Source organism: Canariomyces notabilis, assembly GCF_033297395.1.
Source record: "Canariomyces notabilis strain CBS 508.74 unplaced genomic scaffold N656scaffold_31, whole genome shotgun sequence".
Taxonomy (NCBI): Eukaryota; Fungi; Ascomycota; class Sordariomycetes; order Sordariales; family Chaetomiaceae; genus Canariomyces; species Canariomyces notabilis.
In genome coordinates, this window is record NW_027041853.1 from 17,414 (window position 1) to 36,913 (window position 19,500).

Genomic DNA, 19,500 nt, shown 5'->3' on the forward strand with positions numbered 1-19,500 from the left:
TGTGTTTGAATAGCCAAGACAGATTGCTTTCTCAAATACCTGGACAGAGTATTTTCCTGGGTATTGGGAGTCTAGGTAGCGCTTCATCTGTCCTAAGCTGACTTGGGTGGCTGGAAGATAGGCGTTCAATCTCCCTTCAATGTCGCTCTGGCTGAACATGACACCAGGGATGTTGGGTATGCGAGTTGCTGACCGGTTGGGCATATTAGCGGCTTGTGACGTGTCTCCGGGACAATAGAAGGTCAAGAGACTTCGTCAACATGAAGCAGGAATGGTGAACGCCTTGGAGTTGAGGACATTTTTGAGATCTGTGACCTGGAGAGTTATATCATTATATATGCTAGGGACCGATATCTTCAAAGTACCATAAGGTGGATATCGGGCGAAACCACCTGGTACGGCCTCCGAGTGGCGTACGCCGGCCATGGCTGACATCTGGCGCAAAGTTCGCATACCGCGGGAACAGTCAATCCTTCAATTGGCTTGTGGATTGCCTACGGCGAAACACACACCGGACGACATGATTCGTCCGTCACTTGGATGGATAAAGTTCCGCCACCAGGCGCAGTACCCTGAAAGGCTGAAAGCGGGGAATGATTAGGAGGTACTAAGGCAACTTTTTGGGATACTGCCACCGTGTGACACCTGACCTAGACGGTCACGGAACCGGCCGACCTTGGGGTGAGTGAATACACAGCCTGCAAGTGAACAGCGAGACCAAACCTGTAACGTTACAGGTTTATACGAAGACGGAGTTCCCGGTATTTCGTGACGGCTCACAGAGCCTTACAAGGCACTCTACCATCCCGAGGTAACTTGAGTATGTAGGGAGCCTGACGCTCGTCCCTTCTCAGCTCTGAGCTACGTGTACCTGTTCGTACCGTCGTCGGTTTTGGAATCTTTTGACTGCTTTTGGGTTCCTTATACATTCGGAAGAGGTTGGCGTGGGATGATAACCTTGAAGTCAGCCGTAGCAGCTAGCTGAGAGTTAAGGGACCCTCACCGGGGTGGGTTAAGGGGTGTGAGAGGGAGGTTGCTACCGTGACAGGTAGCCGACACCGACCCCTCCGGTCAATTGACCGCGACTTCTCGTGATTGGCCTGGCCATGGTGTGTTACACGCATGGAGGCGTCGTAAAAGTGCTCTGTAACTAGGTAGGTGTTTGTACGGGAACCAATGCAACCTGCAGCTGCTTGAAGCACATGCAGGTGTTGAAGCACGCAAAGCTCACAACTAGATGGCGGGCATTCCAAGCGCAAGGCTCCGTCAACCCCGAGCTGTTAAAGTCGTGCACGCCGCCGACATTTGTGATCGTGTACCAGAAGTACTGTACATGTACATCATGGATGCATGTACTACCACTTGGTATCTCAAACTGGTATGCCAATCACACCACTAGTATTTGTAGGTAGGTAGTAGATACCTACCTTACTTTGATGAGGTACCTTACCTTTTCTGTCTGATGCAGCGATCTACCCACCTTAGTATACAATGAAGCCATCAACGGGTTTATAGTATAGGGGCGGTACAGCCAGCGCACCAAGCCACTGAGAGCGCAGCGCAAGGTCATCGGGGATTTAGGTACCTTAGTAAACAAAGTACTTGCCTCACGAACAGTACCTACATCCTTAGCTGGTGTGAAGTTACTGTACCTTATTATCTGCAAGGCTCGCGGATCAGTTACTGGAGGAGGGGGAAATGCTATGGCTTGCATTCTGCATGGGCTGGGCGTTCAAGTTTCTTGCAAGGCTGGGACGCGTCCTATATTTATGGCAGGATGGACGGTGGGCGCCTTAAGCCAAGTCCAGCACCTTATCCATAAGGCTTCCCCCAAGACGCTTCAGTGGGCTTTCTCCATGTGCATCCTTTTGCTTCCCCCGCCCCCACTGTAAGAGTGCCATCGGCTTGGTTCATGAGATTGACCGCGATCAAAACTCATCACTTGAATCTACTTGTACTCATCGCTTATTCTAGGAGCGACGACAGATGAGCCTAGCCAAATTATCTCCTTTAGAAAGCGCTGTGGAGCTCTTTCTAAGAAGAAGATTGCCCCCTGACTCGGATACCACCCCCTTGCATTCTACCCCTGAGCGACTCTAGCCACAGCACACCTCGAATCAGTCTCGCAGGAAGCCCAAAACCCGAGCCTGCACGTGGAACCAAAGCCCTGGCTGGCCTCCGGGACATTGCTGCTGCGGCCCAAATGCCTCAGTTTGTGATCGACGACCCGAAACGGGTCCAAGTGGTCTACGACAGAGGAGAGAAAGAATACCGCCATGACCACCCGGAGCTCACTACACGGAGGGACATTGCCGCTAATCCGGACGACCCCAACATCGTCAGAAACATCACCAGAGAGCTGCAACTTGCTCAAGTTCCCGGCTATCGATATTGCAAGTACGTACCCCGTGACAAATTCGACAAAATAGTCACGCCTGAGGTCGTCCTCCAACTCATATCTCGTCTCCATTGTTTTGAAGCCGAACGCAAGGCTGGCACGCTCGCTGAGTTGGCAGCAGACATATACTTTGGGAAGGGTGACCGCGGCCCCTGTAGGAAGCTGCTTTGCGTGCTCATTCAGATTGGGCGTGAGAATGACTTGAAGAAACTCATGGAACAGGGGATGACCGACGACTGCTTGCCGTTGAAAACGGAGCAGCACAATGGTCAAAACGAGCATCAGCTCTCCTGCAGGCGCCATGGCTTTGATCACAAAGTCATCAACGAATACACCATGCCGGATACCCGGGAACGCTTTTCCCAATGGTCTCAGAAGCTCATGCCTCTGTACATTACCTGGCACCGCGATTCCAGGGGGGCTGAACATACTAGCGCGAGCCCAAAACACCGCCATTACGTGTTGGAGGATACCGACCCCATCCCCCTGAAGCCCACACACAACCAGAGAGGCCGTGCCGAGGGGGGTTTTAGTGAAGTTGTCCCCGTCAATATCGAGGCCAGCAGCAAGAGTCTTGCGCTCACGGGAGTAAGCCAATTCCCAACATGCTGTTTAACGCGGGCACTACGGCTAACTAAGGTGCCTACCTACCTATCTATTTTGCTCAGTTTCGGAGTGATGACGAAATCTTTGCCCTCAAGACGCTGAGAAAACACCCACATGATGACCCCATCAAACGACGAATGGACTTTGACATGGAAATCCGAACCTCCGTGTTTGCCGACTACCATTCCAAGAACTACAGCGGCCACCAGCCTGGCGCCATAATGCACATGATCCCGCTCCTTGCGACGTTTGAGATACAGGATCCACAGCAGGACGATTCCGAGTACCATCTGTTGTTCGACTGGGCCGAAGGCAACCTCCAGCAGTTCTGGAAGTCCAACGAAACCATGGTCAGAGACCTGGACTGGCTGAAATGGACGGCCAAGCAATTCTGCGAGCTCGCCAGAGCCCTCCATTGTATCCACAACGACCTTGAGCGCATGCCCTCGGCAAACACTTACTCGAACCTGTACGGCCGCCACGGCGACATCAAACCGAGCAATTTTCTGTACTTTAAGCTGCGTGACGGGTCGAAAATACTCGTCATGAGCGACTTTGGACTCGGGCGACTCCACAGCAAGATCTCAAAGTCGAACGCGGATCCCAGGAATATGCCCATGACCATCTCATACAGGGCGCCCGAGTTCGACCTGAAAGACGGCAAGATTTCGCCAAGATCAGACGTCTACAGCATGGGATGTGTATTTCTGGAGCACATCACCTGGTTTCTCCGAGGCAAAACCGGCGTCGACGACTTCGCTTCGAGGCGACTGGAGATCGACAAAAAGTACAAGTTCGAGCTCGACACCTTTTTCGAGCTGTCTGACGATGAGAGGACGGCCACAACAAAGGGCAAAGTGAAGGAATGGATCGAGGAGCTCAAACAGGACGAGGCCTGTTGCGAGTATCTGTTCAAAATGCTCAATCTGATCGAGAAGAGGATGCTCGACCCGAACTCGGACACGCGGATACACGCAGGGGAGCTCACGAACGAACTGAAGAAGATGTTGCGGTGTGGCGAGCTTTCCAAGTCGTTTTATACGAAACACTGGACGAAGAGTATGTTCTAGCATTACTACTATCTGGTACCAAGCCATCGTGATGGCCGAGCCCAGCCTCTATCCTCTCGCCACTCACACCGGTACAATCCAAGCTGATCGAGTAGCCTTGCAACAGGAGATCTAGATCATCCGCCGTCTACGAGAGAGAAGATATGGCGGTGGATGCTATGGCATATCATATCACCAGCATGCCGCAGCGTCGGATCAGCTCTCAAACGGTCGGCCCAAAGATTATCAATGCTTGTTGATCTGCTAGTTTCACGGTTGTGGACATCCAGATATAAGGGTTACACCCGAATATAAACCGCTTTTGAGACGACTTGAGACCCTAAGACCCAAACCTACTAGGTGATCGATCCCCTTGCCACAATAGTCCCGTAGATACCAACATTAAAGACTAAGGTACCAAGGTACGCTATGTCGGATCAATAGGGTTTCCAATGGAAACGAATCATGTTTTCGATTTCACATAGGCCCCCCTTGAAGGTTCTCCACGTTAGATTCTAGGCCTGAAACCCCGGTAGCCCGGCGGGTAAAGAGTGTTCGTTCAATCAAACTCGGGATCCTCTCACCTCTGTCAGAGGCTCTGGGAGATAGAGAATCCACCGTTCGCTCATGATCTGGACGACTGTCAGTGACTGGCCCTTAATTCCGTGGAGCACCCAGAGAAAAGGGTATAATGACCTTGACCAAATAGTTCCCAGAGCCATACACCTTATCAAGAACCTGCTTGAGCTTTCTCGGATCGTTATACTTCTGCCGGAGCATCACCTCGTGCCACGGTCGCGCGTTCGACATGTTGCCATTCAAGCCACTTTTGGGGGGTCGTTTGGGATGACGGATGGTACGGCGCACGCCTTGGAGGCAACCTGTCCGGGCCTCCACGGCCTAGAAGAGAGCGCCCTGCAGGCTCTTCCAGTTCCTCGCCACCTACCCTCATCCATTACGCCCGTAGCATCTGCCAATGTTTGCCACATGCACGCAGTTTGTAGGTTGAACGTGGCGGTGAGTGCGTCCAATGTCAGGCCTGAACGGATGCCAGGTAACACAAATTGCCCACCTCAACGCCCTGCGGTTCCCATACCTGCGGGTTCAACGAGTTACTGTTTAACACGTGGACATGCGCATGCATGCAGCCACACGGAAGCACTAGAGAGGGGGGCTGAGATGCAGCACAGAGCTAAGCTGCCAATAGCGAAATAGCACAGTAGTAAGGCGCTCAAAGAAGCTATTATACTGGTAGGCTCACACTGGGGTGTACATTTGCACCCGGTAATAGCTACAGCTCAGGCGAGAAACATATTAAGTTGTGCGAAGTGTAAATCATTTTTATGTATGGGCAAAATGTGTGGCGGTCCAATACGACGGGAGGGTGTCTTGCTTCGAGTATCAAATGCAGGGCAGGGGCTGGGCTGAGCACATTCGTTGCACCGCATCCAAATCCATGGCTGCCGGTCTTGGGGGCAGACACAGTGTACTCACCTACCTGATGTAATAACACTCTGTGAGCTCACTCTATACTGGCTGAGCTGATTCTACATGCCTTACAATCTAATGAGCACTGGAGAACCGAAAACGTGAACGAAGAGAAGGAAATGGTTCCTGTAAGAAGAGGAAGTGAGAATCAATACTCTTAAGCGTCGAGCATCAAACTCAACGCCCCCTGATTCTGTTACAACTGGAGCTTGGCCTCCCATCAATTCCAACGCTTCAACCAAACAGTCCCCATGGATTGGGACCCATTGAAACCGGCTTTTACCACACATGAATTCTCTCAGTTCGACCACTACGTCGAACAGGAGGCCATTGCAATATCTAAGCTCGAGAGAGATCAGGTCAGTGCGCTCTCGCATCCCATAAGGACTCGGAGTTCGGTCAGTACTGACACGCCAGGCAGTCTGTATCGTCCCAGAGGTTATGGGGAAGCAAGGCATGGGAGAAATGGTTCGACAACGTATGCGCCATCCTGTCTCTCCATTCTCCAAGACTTTCAAGTTGTCAACTTGTGTCATCACCTAACCCTCGTTAGACACCCGGGTTAACGGAAGGCACGGCTACGCCGGGTATCTTGGTCATGTATTGGTGTTCAACAGTTCCCCAATGCGGGCACCATCTGACCGTCTGCGTCTAGCCTGTGTAGCAGAGCTCCAGAGATCTTCCCGGGCCAGCCCGCTCCAGTTTCGCATCTACCATTTGAATACTCGGTGTGGAAGAGGCTCGTGAAGTTGCTCCACGTACACCGGAGCATTACGCGGACCATCTCCCGACGAGTTGCCCGATTCTCAGCGGTTCGGTACACCTGCCCAAACACCGGTCTCTATACTATCTGTAAGTGGTATTGACATTAGTGATATTACCCGTCACACAGGCTCTCCCCGCAGGGCTCACTCCCCAAGAAGCTGGACTCACAACACACTGGACAGCGTATACTTTGAGGATGTCTGCGGCCCTGCCAGACGATCTGGCAATGTCCCTGATTTTCATCCCCGAAAGCGGAAGGACATACGCGGTAATATATGGATGCAACAACAAGCAGATGAGGACCATTGAAACAAGGATACGTGCCGCAGAAGACACAACCGATCACCACCTTCTCCTGCCGGGGGTATTTGCAGAGCTCGAGCGCGAGAGGCTATTGGGCCTGGTAGAAGACTTGGTGGATAGGTTCACGTTGGCATCTGACATATTCAAGAATAGCAGATGGGACCAAGACGGCAAAAAGATGCAGGACTATCTCTCCATCTGCCTGCAATGCCGCAGCTTGATGCACCACATCCATGCCGTCAAGCGGCAGCTCCGTGCATTCATCGACGAGGTCGACACGCTACAAAGGGAATGGGAGCTTACCCCCCCAGCCTGCCATAGAGACACGGACAAGCGACAGAGAGTTTTAGCCACGGGACAACGGATCAAGCGGAGATTGCAGGATATAGTGGACGAGTACGATGACAAGATCGACCAGTGCGAGACCATGACCCAGGATCTGTCACTCGCTATGCAAACGGTATGAAAGACACCCAATTGCCCGGCAAACCCTGTCCTGGCCTCTGGGGGATGGTTAGACTGTACTGACTGACAGATGCGATCCGCCAAGTACAGGGCTGGAACCAAACTGCGAGAGAGGACTCAGCTACAAACACCAAAATGGCCAAAGTCAACGCCTTCATTGCCTTCGAGACCAAGCGTGAGAGCTCCCAGATGAGATCCATCGCTCTGCTGGGCATGATCTACCTCCCCGTCTCGTGTGTGGCCGTACGTATTACTAGTACCTACTACCTTATCATAGCGTCGTTTACCATTACTAACAGTATGTGCTTGTGACCCTCGTCCCGCAAGCAGTCTATCTTCTCAACCTCGCTCTTTGATTTCCATCCTGGCTCCGGCGATACCGTCATTTCACCCTACATTTGGATCCTCGTTGTCCTCTCAGTTGCATTGACGGCTGTCACGGTCTTGATCTGGCATTTCGCTACAAATCGCGATCACAGGAAGGACACTAAGCGGACAGGGAGTTTTGGAATCAACTTTGACGACCATATGGTGTGAGCTCCGATGTGCTTCCCTTGGTTGCCGAGTGAGGTGATACCTTCTGAGCGGAGAACCTAGTGATGGGATAAGTGTTACTGTAAGATTCACAAGTTCCAGTTCTGGAACTCTAGACAAGGTCAAGTGTCTGGTACCTGGTATTCAAGGTTAGGAACTTATTGTTGAGGCCCGGACAATACTAGTAGCAGTGCCTTACATGCGATCTGTGAACCTGTCCTACCATGCATCATCAAAGTAAATCATCCCAACGCCTGTAGGAGAACGAGAAAATACGAATGTCTAGTATTATAGTATAGTTGTAGCGCCACGCCAAAGAAATCCGAATCAACCCAACTGAACCAACGCGGAGCCCCCTCTCCATCCCCAGCATGATGCCATCCTCACAACCACCAGCCCCATGAACTTAGACGGAAGGGTTGACCCACGGCCGGCAGCGGTTGGCCGCGCAGAACCCGTTGCAGCAGGGTCCGACATATTGACCATTGCGGAAGCACTCGCCGTACGTGGGCACGCACATGCCCTGGCAGCTGACGCCCAGCACGGGCTGGGGCGGGCCGATGTGGATCTGGTTGACGCCCGTAGACGAGAAGCCGCTGGCAAGCGTGGCCTGGCCGGCCGTCATGAACTGGCACTGCCCATAGGCGTTGTAGTCTGGTGCGTCGATGATGTTGACGGCCATGTCCGTTTCGTCTGTAGGTACGGGTAGTACTTAGGTTAGCATCTTTACTGGGACAGTGGATGTGAAGGGAAGGGACAGGGAAAAAGGGGTTTGCTCACTTGTCGAGTAGACGGTCCCGTCGGCGGGGAAGGCCATCGAGTACTCGGCTGGCCCGCAGTGGAAGGTGAGGTGCACCGTCTGGGCACCCTGGCGTTCCGAGAGGGGGACGGCCAGTGCGGTGGTGAGCAGGCTGAGAGCCGATGCGAGTGCAATAATGTAATTCATGCTGGCTTGGTTACTTAGTTGGTAATGGTACTGAGAGGGAACGCTGCGATGTGTGTTGAGATGTCCTAGTGTATGGAATCAGCTCGAGAGGACGCCTGTTTTATATCGTCCAAATAATGGAAATAAATATGCACCGCATGCCCATTCTCCTCCGAGTCTCCTGCATCCGCACTGGACCCGAGTATCCAGCACCCCGAATCCCAATGCCCCAGCCGTTGTCCAAGTTAAGGTAGCCGGCTCTTGGTTCATGCATCAAGACGATGTCACCATGGCGGCATGCTCTTGGGCCGCTCCCGCGGTACCCCAACGCAAATACGAGCCTTGGACTTGGCACTACCTCTGGGGTAGACCGTAGCCCGGAATTCGGCCATTATCTCTTGACTTATCGACCACCTGACTCGGATCAAGGCGACTGCTGACCAGCAACGGGTAAATACTCATAACGGTCAGCGCTGCATAGGTACATATAGACTGAAAACGCGGATCGGCTCCAGCCCTGCAGTTCATGGTTGCCGTTGGGTCTGGGTATGGGGCGAAGGGAGAGCGATGCTCAGTGCTCACCAACGGCAAGCAACTTCATTAATCAATCATGAGGAAGCCAGAGTCCCGGGCCCAGGAAAGCTTTTAAGACGTCAGCCAAGAATTAGCTGCAGACACTTAGGCTGATCTCCGACATACGATGCAGTATGCTCGACTGGTATCATAGTAAGAAATCCGAGTGATGGAGGAAACGCAGGGGGGCAGTTGGTTGGTCAGTACCGGTATGTACATGTAAGACGGGAAGATTATGGCAAGCCCATGGTGGCCGCGCTTGCCGAGCCCGCCTCCTAAATCTGAGTTCATACCCGCATGTGTCCTGCCAGGGTTTCACTTTCCACGGCATCTCGGTGCTTCGGCCAGGCTAGACATCTGTTAGTGCAGCCAAATTTTTGCATGCAAAAATCATCCTCTCGACTGCCCCCTCTTAATAGCACCACAGGCCAGATATGTATACAGCCGTTGCGATAGGTGGCAAGTCCACCGCTTACATCGCTTCATGTTTCCCAACCACGCAACACGTTCCCCCCCGGGCATCAGCATCAGGTTCAGCGCGATGGCCCTTATCTTGTATCGCGTTGCTCCGAGCAAAACATCACTCATCAACAACATGAATGCGAGCTATCGCAACTATACGGCTCGGCAATCCTCTTTTCATAGCCCGACAGGACACTAATGCCGTGCGTGAAACATCGATTCAAGCCGGTATATCTCTAGCGTGCTGATATGCCTAAACAATCAGATATAAAAATAGGAAAGCCCGGGCAGACTAATCTGCTGGTCCCAGGTCCGAGCCCGAGTTCCTGGTCTTGTTTAGCTGGACACACCTCTGCCGGTGTCCCGAGTCCACATTTCAGCACATGCGGCTTCTGTTCTGAACATGGCCTTGTACGCTCGATTGCTGGTACTGGGTCCGATCGCTGGTGACATCATTGGATCAGATTTCCCTCGTCTTAGTAGGACAAGCTTGTAGGTGGGTAAGCACAGGGTTGGAATTCCAGCAGCAAACCCGTGCAAAGAGGCGGCAAAGGGAATCTTGGATTTAACTAGTAGCATCCATCAAAGGTGAGGTAGGCAGTCTTCAAGCTATGTACGTAGCATCTTGTAATCATGTGCGCCTGCAATGGACGCCAAGTCTAGATCTGCGAGCGCTAACCTAACCCCAACCACAACCCTGGGCCAACCGCGCGAGTTCCGTCACGCGCTCCTCCTGCACGGGGTGCGCGGGTCCGCCATCGGCCCACCGCCGCCGCACAAGACGCCGGCACGGGATCGGTGGCCCGGAGCTCAGCCAGGCTTGCAGTCCGTGAGCTTAACGTTGCAGCCCACCCTGCCGACTTTCCAATGCTGCGTTACCCGGCCATGCGCAGATCGCACCGGCAGACATACCTGTACCTAACTCTCATATTAGATACCTGAAAGGCTGAAACTGTGAGTCAACGGCCCACTTTAACGTCCTAATTTGACGTACCGAACTACGAGGTCGACCTCATAAGTCGTGCCATGCTCCGCTCTGTGCACTACATCCTTAATATGTCCATACGTGTCTCGAAAAGACATATTCTACAGGTATGGCGTTTGCACAATATGTCTCCAGGAATCAGTGTAGGTTGCCTGCCAAGCCACAAGGCCGAAACGGAGCGTGCACCGTATCCCGAGCGGAATAACATGGCATCTGCGTGCCGTTACAAAATGCGCACGAACACCAATCATCGATAGCCAAGACCTGGGCGGCCCGGAGCGTTGGGGCACCAAGCCACGCCAAGCCACGGCTTTGCACGCGGATAGCCGCGCTATCCACACAGTATGGGGGCGTTGATCGTCCTGTGGGGTTGCCGACTGCCATCCTCCATCGCAAGCGACAAACACCGCCAACGGTTGCAGTCTCACGGCACGGAGCCTCAAGTCTCAGCTTCTATCGTCCCAATGGCGTTTCTAGCTATGGCCAATTAGACGGGCGCACCGGACATCTGGCGGTTGTAAAAGACCGAGTGGAGTGAGTTAACCGTCCATTGGCCGGGAGACGCTTCCACCGATCGCCGAAGAAGAAATACACTGTAGTACAGTAGGTTAGTACTTTTTAGTACCTTTGACTTGGACGGTACAAAACGGTGTCAGTAATCAGATGGGAATGCCGTTAGTCACGGTTGCTAATGTAATTCCCAAAATCTCAATGCCATGGGCAAATGAAGCTTCAGCAGACTGTTGGGTCAGACACAAACAAGAAAAAAAAGGGGGTGAAAAGGGGGATGTTGCACTACGAATGTATACAACTCGTCTGTTCACATGGTGTATCCCAGTCATATGTGTCAATAACATCTTCGACGGAAGATCTCGGAATGCAATGCCGTCGAGTCCCTGCCCCTGTTTACAGAGTTGTATTGTACAATACTACTACCTACGTCGGCAGTAGCGGTGCGGTAAAGTCTTGTGCAAAGATGAGGTGGCAGGCTGGTTAAGGTACATTAGAGCTGTGGGACTCGTTAGTGAGTTCTGTTCTGCCGGAGGGGCAGAGCCAATAGAGTCTGGGGCTCCGTAAAAGGCAAGAGACAGGACAGCTGAGCGCGAGAGTGTGAGACGCAGTCATGCGGCGTAACGGACAGTATCACGGAGATAACTGGAAATTGCCGGTTCCCGCGTAACAACTCGATGCTACGTTTGGTAAAGCCCCGTATCATTGTTGATTGTATGAGGTAGGTAGCGCCTCATCCAGAGGCGTGTGTTGTCAAACCGAAGATACAGAGCAATCCCGACGTTAATGACCCCGTAGAAACCCTATTTCTCAAAGCGTAGGAAGAAGATATCGATGAAAACACCCGCGTGGCATTCCCACATAGTGTGATCATTTCATCTATCAAATCAAATCAGCTTATAGCTAGTACTAACATATATGCTGTGATACATCTTTCATGACCCCTGAGCTAAGTTGTCAAAGTTCTAAACTATGCATAGGTAAAATACCTAGCTAACACACTCAGGGCCACTGGATCAACGTATTATTAACTACTTATTGACTGCAATGTCTGCACACTCCCAAAGTTAGATCTTGCACCACTGCTAGACTTTGGCGTCCGAAGCACCCGATCTCGATGGGGCGTTCAGCTGCAAGTCATCAAAGTCATGCGGCGAGGGGGCTGGTTCCTGACTGTCCATGCTGTGATGCTTGATGAACAGTGAGAGTAACAACCCGAGGCCGGAGAGAGCAACCATGAAGTAGTAAATTCCCCGGAAGCCGTCCACATAGGCCCAAGTGAGCTCACTCTTCTGATCTCCGTCCGGCATCTCCTTAAGCGTGTGGACAAAGGCCTCCGAGTTCTGTGAAATGGCCTGGGCCTCGGCCCCTGTTGCCCCTCTGTTTTCGAGCGAGTGCAGCAAGACGTTGTTGAAGATGGCGCCGCCGATCGACACACCCAAGCAGGTGCCGAACCAACGGTTGAAGGACCGCATGGACACGGCGAAGGTCATGTGCGAGGGCTTCGCGATCGTCTGCGTGGCCACGTTCAGAGAGCCAATCAGAAAGCCGTGGGCGACGCCGACCACCAGGAAGATGAACAGGTGGGCCACCATGCTCATATTCTGGTCGACGAGGATGAAGAGGCCGTTGGCAAGCGTCATGAAGGCGAATCCGATCCTGTTCGCCCAGGTAAAGGTGCCGAGTTTGGTCATGAGGATGCCGCAGACGACGGCGATGGGGAATAACACGATGTTGACCGCCATCAGATAGACGCCAGAGAGAATCGTGCTGGCCCCTTTCACCGCTTGGAAATAGAACTGTAGATAATACAATTGCATGTACAGCGATGCGGGGCAGTGTGGTCAGCGGCTGCAAATAAAGAAGTGAAGAAAAGGATCATACCATGAGGCCTTGAAACAGCGTAAGAAAGAAGACGATGGTCGAAGATGCGTTGTAATAGACGGACAGTCGCAAGAAAGGCTCGTGAGGAACAAAAACATCGTATACAAGGGCTAGAATGACGACGATGCCGCCCAAGGGGATGGGCAGCCAAGTCCCGTATGAGCTCCAAGGGTAGTTGATTCCTGCCCGGGTCAACCTGATCAAAAAGCTGGTGGACCCGCCTACGAAGATGGCGCCCCCGATCCAGTCGACCCGGAGGAGATTTCTCGCCAGCGAACCTCCCCTCTTTGGGCCTAACTTGATGACCCATGGCACCATGGCGAAAGCCAAAGTGCAAAACTGGAAATTAATGTAGAACAGCCACCTCCACGTGGTCCGTTCCGAGATGACGCCTCCGAGGAGGGGGCCGAGCAAACCACCCAGCCCGAACACGGCCGAGATCAGACTGAGATATTTCGGCCGCTGGCGCAGGGGGACGATATCGGTGATGACGATGGTTGTTAGCGTGTACAAGCCGCCGCCGCCCACGCCTTGGATGGCCCGGCCGGCGAGCAGGACGGAGAAGTCGTTGGCGAGGCAGCAGAGGAGAGTCCCCACGGTGAAAAAAGTGTTGCTAACCAGGAGCATCGCCTGCCGACCCAAAATCTCGCTGGCGGCCCCGATGAAGGGCAGAAACGTCGCGCTGGGCAACAGGAACGCGGTGCCGACCCAGAACGTCTCGACTGATGTGCCGTGCAGCTCGCATGCCAGTGTCTAAGTCGCATCCAAATCGTCAAGTATAGCAACGGCCGGGTTGCTGGGATTCACACTCACGACGTGACACGGTATACTGAACTTACCGGTAAAGCAGGCACGAGAATGTCGGTTTCCAGCTTTCGTCGTATTAGCTCAATCTCCCCAAGACAGCTTCATAGCAAATGAGCGAAGGGGAGGCCCTCGGTTCTGGGGCAACATACTGCAACGAGGAGGATGATGATGCCCATGGTGGCCACGATCAGTTTCTCCTGCCGCCTGGTCTTCCAATCCGCACCGGGATCGAGCTCGGCGCCCTGGGACGCCACGACCGGTTCATCCTGCCCTGACTGATAGTGCTGTTCGGATTTGCCGTCCAGTGCGTCCATGTTGTTCATCGCTCAGCTCCGTCCTGAGGCAGCTCAGGTTGACTGCAACTGCATGTATGATGTGTGAAGCAAATGTTGCACCGTCGAGGGGAGCAATCATGTTTGAGCTACAGAAGGAACAAATACAAATATAACAGCTCCGTCGAGTTCTCAAGGAGAGAAAAGTAACCAACGCACTGGACGACTCACCCAGGTGCATTCCATGAGCTTGTAGCATTGCTGACGGCCTGCCGGGGGCTAGCCCTACGCGAGGCGTGTTGGTCCTTTGAAGGATTGAACACGCATAGAGTACCAAGTAGTTAGTGATATAGGAGAGGTGGGATAATAAGGAGCAGGAAGAATACCTAAAATACCAGTTCTTGCGCCAGGCTTCGCTCTTATGACCAACATCATCCATCACCGAATGCTAGGGATCTTTTTGTCACTGTTTGGCATTCAAGTTGCCGTCTCCCACGCCTCCCACCTTTCGCCGATCATCATAGAGCTGTAGGACTTGAGTCAACTCCTGCACCCGGGCCTGCAGCTCTTCAATGCGGTCGTAGTCGTCGAATCCTTTCAGGAGAGACCCACAGACTAGTATAACCCACAAAAAGATGCCCATTGCCTTTGCGACAATCTCGCCCATGATCTCGGCCGAGCGTACCGGGTCGCTTATGAGCAGTCTCTTCATGTATCTGTGTTCACCGATCACCTTCTGGACGTAGAGTGAAATATCGCCTTTGGTCTGGGTTTGGAGCTCCAGGGACGGGAATCCGCCGAACGCGGCGACGCAGTGTGGTTCCGGCCGGCTCGAGACCAAAATCTTGAGTTTTGGGTTCATGGCAAGCTGGCTAAGAAAAAGCGATGACACGACGGTTATCCCCGATGCACTCATCCAGACCGTCAATGAAGAGACAAATGGGCGGAAGGCTTTGGTGGCTGGGAATGACCTCAAAGGCGTACTCGATTTCGGGTGGTGATGGCGCGGCAACGTCGTTCTTGTTCGCTTTGATCTCTCGCCAGAGATTAGGAAGCGCTTTGCCAATAAGGATCGGGCAGCACGAGAGAATCTTGAAGAGCAACGCCCTGCAGAGGCCTGCTTGTGTTTTCTGCTCTGGAATGCCCAAATAGTAGAAGAAGAAGTCGGACAAGGTACATTCTTCCGGGCTGGACCATTCCGACAACAGTTCCCTAACCTTGGGGGACGAGTAGAGAAACTTCATGAAAGTCGACTTTCCACTGCCGGCTTTGCCAGAGACCCAGTAGATGCCGGAACCGGAGCGCAGCCACCCAAAGAGATTGCCCCCGTCATGATCGATGCTGTCGCTTGGCGGCTCAAGGGCCCACTGAAACGTCTTGTCATGCGCGGCGCTGATACTGTCTCTTCGCTGGTCCATCGCCCTATACCAGAGCGTTCCAAGAATGCGTTCCTGGCACTTTCGATCGATCAGTTCCTGCGTGGGCCCGGCGATAGCGCCACGATGGCCGGCAGATGCCTCCAAAACAATCTTGAGCTTGTCAAAGTCGGTGACTGCCTCCAGATCCCCTGAGTTAACAAGTTCGGCGGTACGCGAGAGCGAGGTCGCAGTTGGCGGGAGGATCTCTCTCAGCTTGGTTGTAAAGTGTGCCAAGTCTGCGATGAGATCTGCAAACTTTCCCTTGTCTTGAATAACCCAGCGAACCTTGGTCAGTGTTTTTGCCGACTTCTGCTGCTGTTTGATGCTGATGTTCAGCTCTTCGAACCGTTGCTCGAACCGCTTCATGCAGGGACGACTCAGTCCCACGGCGTCTTCTCGCACGTCGACGAGAGCTCCGGGAGCCGTGCTGGAGACATCCTTCATGCCGTAGCGCTCGCTGAGGAGCAGGCGGATACACGAGAGTACCTGGGCGACTGACGACTGGACTTCCTCGTGGTTGAGGCGCACATCGTGAAACTCGTCATCGGCGTTGTGCAGGAGTTTGACCTGCTCAGCCCATTGCAGCAGGAGGTATTTCTCTATGTCAAGCTTGGTGAGGAGGATGACAAAGTCGCGACCCAAAGAGCGTGAAGCAGTGAAAAGAGCGAAAAGATCTATGACATCTTTGAACAACCCGACTAGGCCGATGGTGCCGATGCCGACTCCAACCGCTTCCATTTTTGCAAATCTTTGAGTGTCGGTCGGTAAGTTGCCCAAGCACCCGACCTACCACCTACAGGTCCTACATTGTAATAACCCGAATTTGTGCCAGGAGACCCCGCGCGAGCGGCAGCCGCGCCTGGAGCGAATCATTGATGCCCAAGCAGCTTCCCAAGGTTGACTCGACACCGCCACCTGTGCAACCCATCGTGCGGCCACATGATTTCAGGCTGAGCTCGAAACGCCATATGTATGGCGGCTATGCTGGCGAACGGCTCTTACATGTATCGATTGTTTATTGACCAGACAACGGGTAGTTCACCAGGTAAACGTTGTGTGGGAAGCCCGACCCTGGTGCTGAACAGTTGAAGAATTATTGCTTCGTTATGTCAGTGGGGCACTCAGACTCCTCCGACAAATCCGATCCGAGCTGACCGCGGCACACATTGTTTGCCTTTCTTTCGCCTAAGATCGCTCGACGACCAGCTTGACCGGCGATACCTTGTCTTCTTTCATGCCTCCTTTCACGCGGTTGACAGCCTCCTTGATCCCTTCATGACCCTTCTCGGCGATGACTCGCTGGAGGTCGATAGCCTCCTGGATCCCTTCTAGGCCTATCCTGTTGACCACCAGTGGTGGGGGTGCGACCTTGAAGGCTCCCTTGGCCAGAGCTTCGGACAGATATCCACCAAAGGTGACAAGTGTCGTTTCAAACCAACAGTCGGGGAATGGTTTGAAGCTTCCGGGCGAAAGCTGCTTGACGTCCACTCCCTTCGGGACGTCATCCAAGTTGTCGATGAAATTGGACGATGCAAATTTGAGCTAGCAGGAGCCCCGTCAGCTTCTCGTATAAGGGGTGCGGGCAAAGTGCCTTATTACTTACCGTCTGTTTAGACGCTGCCGCAACCTTCCATGCCGCGACGTTGCCATTCTTCAACCCGGCCGCCATAAAGATACCGGCACATTCGCCCTTGTCGAGCTCTGCGGCGACTTTCTCGGTCACATTGGGATCTTTATAGTCGAAGACTTGGACGGCGCCAAGGCCCTTGACGTAGTCGAAGTTGTTCTTTGAACAGGTTGCGATTGCGTCGTAGCCTGCAGCTATCACTAGCTGGATGGCATTGCTGCCGACAGCAGAGCTGCCTCCCCAAATCAAAACAGACTTTCCCTTCTTGCGGGCGCCTAGCTTGGGGTAGTCGAGGTGAAGGTAGTCCTCTCCGAACAGGAACATAGCGGCGGTAGCGCTGCAGAGGCCGAGAACAACAGGCTCACGGTATGCCATGTCGCCCGGGATTTTGGTCATCAATTTGTCCTCCAGGGCTACGTAGTCCTGAAAGCCGCTATTAGCGGTAAAGCCAAAGACGCGGTCGCCGACGCGGAACTGGGAGGCTGCGGTAGAGCCCGGAACCACAGCCTCGACGGTACCGGCAACGTCGCAGCCTAGAATGACAGGATAACTGGACCCCATATTCCTGTCTTGAAGCATATAGTCACAGGGGTTGATGGCCCAGGCATGCACCTTGACCAGCACCTTGTGGTCACCAAGGTCGTCGTTTGTAGGGAGCGGGCTCTCGCGGACTACGCCGGGAACGCCAAACGTATCCTGCCAGAGGGCGCGGTTGGTGCGGGCAGCCATGACTGATCAGGGCATCGGTGTGTCTGGTCGGCAGCAGAAAGGTGCCGAGGTAGCGATAGTGTCACGGTGCGTCGAAGATGGCTGCTGTACCGGAAATTTGTTTATTTATTTTGTAGCTAGTCCAGTGTCGTTCAGATAAATCATCTGGGCTCGGTGGGAAGCAGAAGGATGGCTCGAAGGATCGAGCCATCAACGGACGGATTTAAACACCCACACCCCGAGCGGCAGCGGGGTTATGGCCTTCAAGTTCCCCGAGGTGACATTGCTGCTATTCACACTAGAAGCCCGATGTGTCGGCTACACGGGCACTAGTACTGGCGCCGTGCCGGTACTGGAGGTTTAAAAAATGCTGCCAAGTCGCGTGAGCCGCCAGACGGCAGTTGAGGGCGACGGCAGCGGGAACGGGTTCTTGGCACCGTTGTAACGTCGCGCTTTGTCGAGCAGCACATTGCTGAGAGCCTGAGGGAGTCCCGAGTTGGCTCCGAACAGGGACCGGGCATCGTTGCCTGAATACCTGAGATGGCAACCAGTCTGGCGGCCGTTCTGGATGCACCTGTTGCAATAGAGCAATCCAATTACTCGCATGTATATGCAAGAATACGTACCTGGGTCAAAAAGGCTGTGGGTTCAAAAACACAGCTGAACCAAGCCTTGGGCAGAGCTGCACTCCCGGTAGTTGCCCGTGGAAATGAAGCCAGGAAGGGCTAATGGGATCAGACCAAGGATTTGCAGGCCAAGCCGTCCAACTGCCCACCTAAATTGTATGGGAGCTTAGACACTTCAGCAGGAAGTGCCTCAATTGCGTCTCGATTAGGCCAGTAACCCCGGCAGCTCCAGTCCATCCTCATGAAGTTGAACCTTGGAGTTAGCGGGAGAGATCCAGGCTGAAACGGTTATCCGTACGGAGTACGAATGAGTTCGACAGAATTGAGATTGAGGAAAGAAGTTAGAAATAACCCTAACCCAGATGCTTACCGCCTTCCCAAACAAGTATAGTGGAAGAGTGAAGCTTGATTTCCTGAGAGAGTCTCGCCGCACTATGTATTTTGTCTCACCACACTATGACCCTACCACCTACGCATATATAACCCTACCATATAGGTCACCACCTCCAACAAATAATCAGCTCTACCATCAGTTGGGAAGACTGCTTATAGAAGAATGGAGCATTCGTTTGGAGACTGAACTTTGAGCTCCCCGTTCATCTTCAATCTAACTTCTGCCTCGCCCCTGTTCGGGGTACCTGCCCAGCCAGTGCTCAAGCACGCCCAACCTCGCGGCCTCTACCACGCCCTCCTCGCTGACTAGCGACGAGTTGTTTTCTTTAGTTGCGTAGCTGCGTCGCCAAGGTCTTGAATACAAATTATCACTGTATAGTGGAAGACGGTAACTGTGGTCTAGAAAAGCAGGCTGGAATATGGTCAGGGTTATGTATGTGCATGTGTTGGGGGTCATAGTGTGGTGAGACAAAATACATAGCGCGGCGAGACACTCTCAATTTCTTTCGGCCAAAATGGATTTCGCAAGTCCAAGCCAGCCGAGCTTGAATTCCGCATCCCTAGCTTGGCACCCAACCTTGTTGGATCGGGTTCTTCCGCAGCACGAGATCATGTCCTTCTCCGACGACTGTGCTTGCTATTCCGGGTCGATCCTCAAGGCGGAATCTGCGGACTTGAGGAACCCTGCCCTTGGAGAGCTTG

The 19,500-nt window shown here is 53.2% G+C and overlaps 7 protein-coding genes across 7 annotated transcripts; 2 read left to right on the forward strand and 5 right to left on the reverse strand.

Annotated features, from left to right (window-relative positions):
* Positions 1 to 2,203: 2,203 nt before the first annotated feature.
* N656DRAFT_717855 (kinase-like protein) lies at positions 2,204 to 4,074 on the forward strand (the record flags this gene model as incomplete). The annotated part of the gene is made up of 2 exons (XM_064812231.1): positions 2,204 to 2,986; positions 3,067 to 4,074. 2 exons carry the CDS (start codon positions 2,204 to 2,206, stop codon positions 4,072 to 4,074), a joined length of 1,791 nt encoding a protein of 596 aa, XP_064666072.1.
* A 399-nt stretch (positions 4,075 to 4,473) lies between these two features.
* On the reverse strand, positions 4,474 to 4,839 carry N656DRAFT_784001 (uncharacterized protein). The gene is made up of 3 exons (XM_064816067.1): positions 4,750 to 4,839; positions 4,638 to 4,685; positions 4,474 to 4,544 (listed from the first exon to the last, which is right to left on the reverse strand). The coding sequence occupies exons 1-3, from the start codon at positions 4,831 to 4,833 to the stop codon at positions 4,491 to 4,493; spliced, it is 186 nt and encodes a 61-aa protein (XP_064666073.1). The 5' UTR covers positions 4,834 to 4,839; the 3' UTR covers positions 4,474 to 4,490.
* A 1,400-nt stretch (positions 4,840 to 6,239) lies between these two features.
* N656DRAFT_784004 (uncharacterized protein) lies at positions 6,240 to 7,852 on the forward strand. The gene is made up of 3 exons (XM_064816068.1): positions 6,240 to 7,069; positions 7,165 to 7,317; positions 7,405 to 7,852. The coding sequence occupies exons 1-3, from the start codon at positions 6,503 to 6,505 to the stop codon at positions 7,609 to 7,611; spliced, it is 927 nt and encodes a 308-aa protein (XP_064666074.1). The 5' UTR covers positions 6,240 to 6,502; the 3' UTR covers positions 7,612 to 7,852.
* Positions 7,853 to 8,014: 162 nt separating this feature from the next.
* On the reverse strand, positions 8,015 to 8,554 carry N656DRAFT_771674 (uncharacterized protein; the record flags this gene model as incomplete). The annotated part of the gene is made up of 2 exons (XM_064813877.1): positions 8,015 to 8,301; positions 8,389 to 8,554. 2 exons carry the CDS (start codon positions 8,552 to 8,554, stop codon positions 8,015 to 8,017), a joined length of 453 nt encoding a protein of 150 aa, XP_064666075.1.
* Positions 8,555 to 12,042: 3,488 nt separating this feature from the next.
* N656DRAFT_420893 (MFS general substrate transporter) lies at positions 12,043 to 14,221 on the reverse strand. The gene is made up of 4 exons (XM_064809594.1): positions 13,904 to 14,221; positions 13,787 to 13,819; positions 12,948 to 13,700; positions 12,043 to 12,862 (listed from the first exon to the last, which is right to left on the reverse strand). The coding sequence occupies exons 1-4, from the start codon at positions 14,075 to 14,077 to the stop codon at positions 12,149 to 12,151; spliced, it is 1,674 nt and encodes a 557-aa protein (XP_064666076.1). The 5' UTR covers positions 14,078 to 14,221; the 3' UTR covers positions 12,043 to 12,148.
* A 268-nt stretch (positions 14,222 to 14,489) lies between these two features.
* Positions 14,490 to 16,182, reverse strand: N656DRAFT_801671 (uncharacterized protein; the record flags this gene model as incomplete). Its single annotated transcript, XM_064818152.1, has 2 exons — positions 14,490 to 14,937; positions 15,011 to 16,182. 2 exons carry the CDS (start codon positions 16,180 to 16,182, stop codon positions 14,490 to 14,492), a joined length of 1,620 nt encoding a protein of 539 aa, XP_064666077.1.
* Positions 16,183 to 16,629: 447 nt separating this feature from the next.
* N656DRAFT_717749 (GroES-like protein) lies at positions 16,630 to 17,800 on the reverse strand (the record flags this gene model as incomplete). Its single annotated transcript, XM_064812222.1, has 2 exons — positions 16,630 to 16,986; positions 17,048 to 17,800. 2 exons carry the CDS (start codon positions 17,798 to 17,800, stop codon positions 16,630 to 16,632), a joined length of 1,110 nt encoding a protein of 369 aa, XP_064666078.1.
* Positions 17,801 to 19,500: the final 1,700 nt, after the last annotated feature.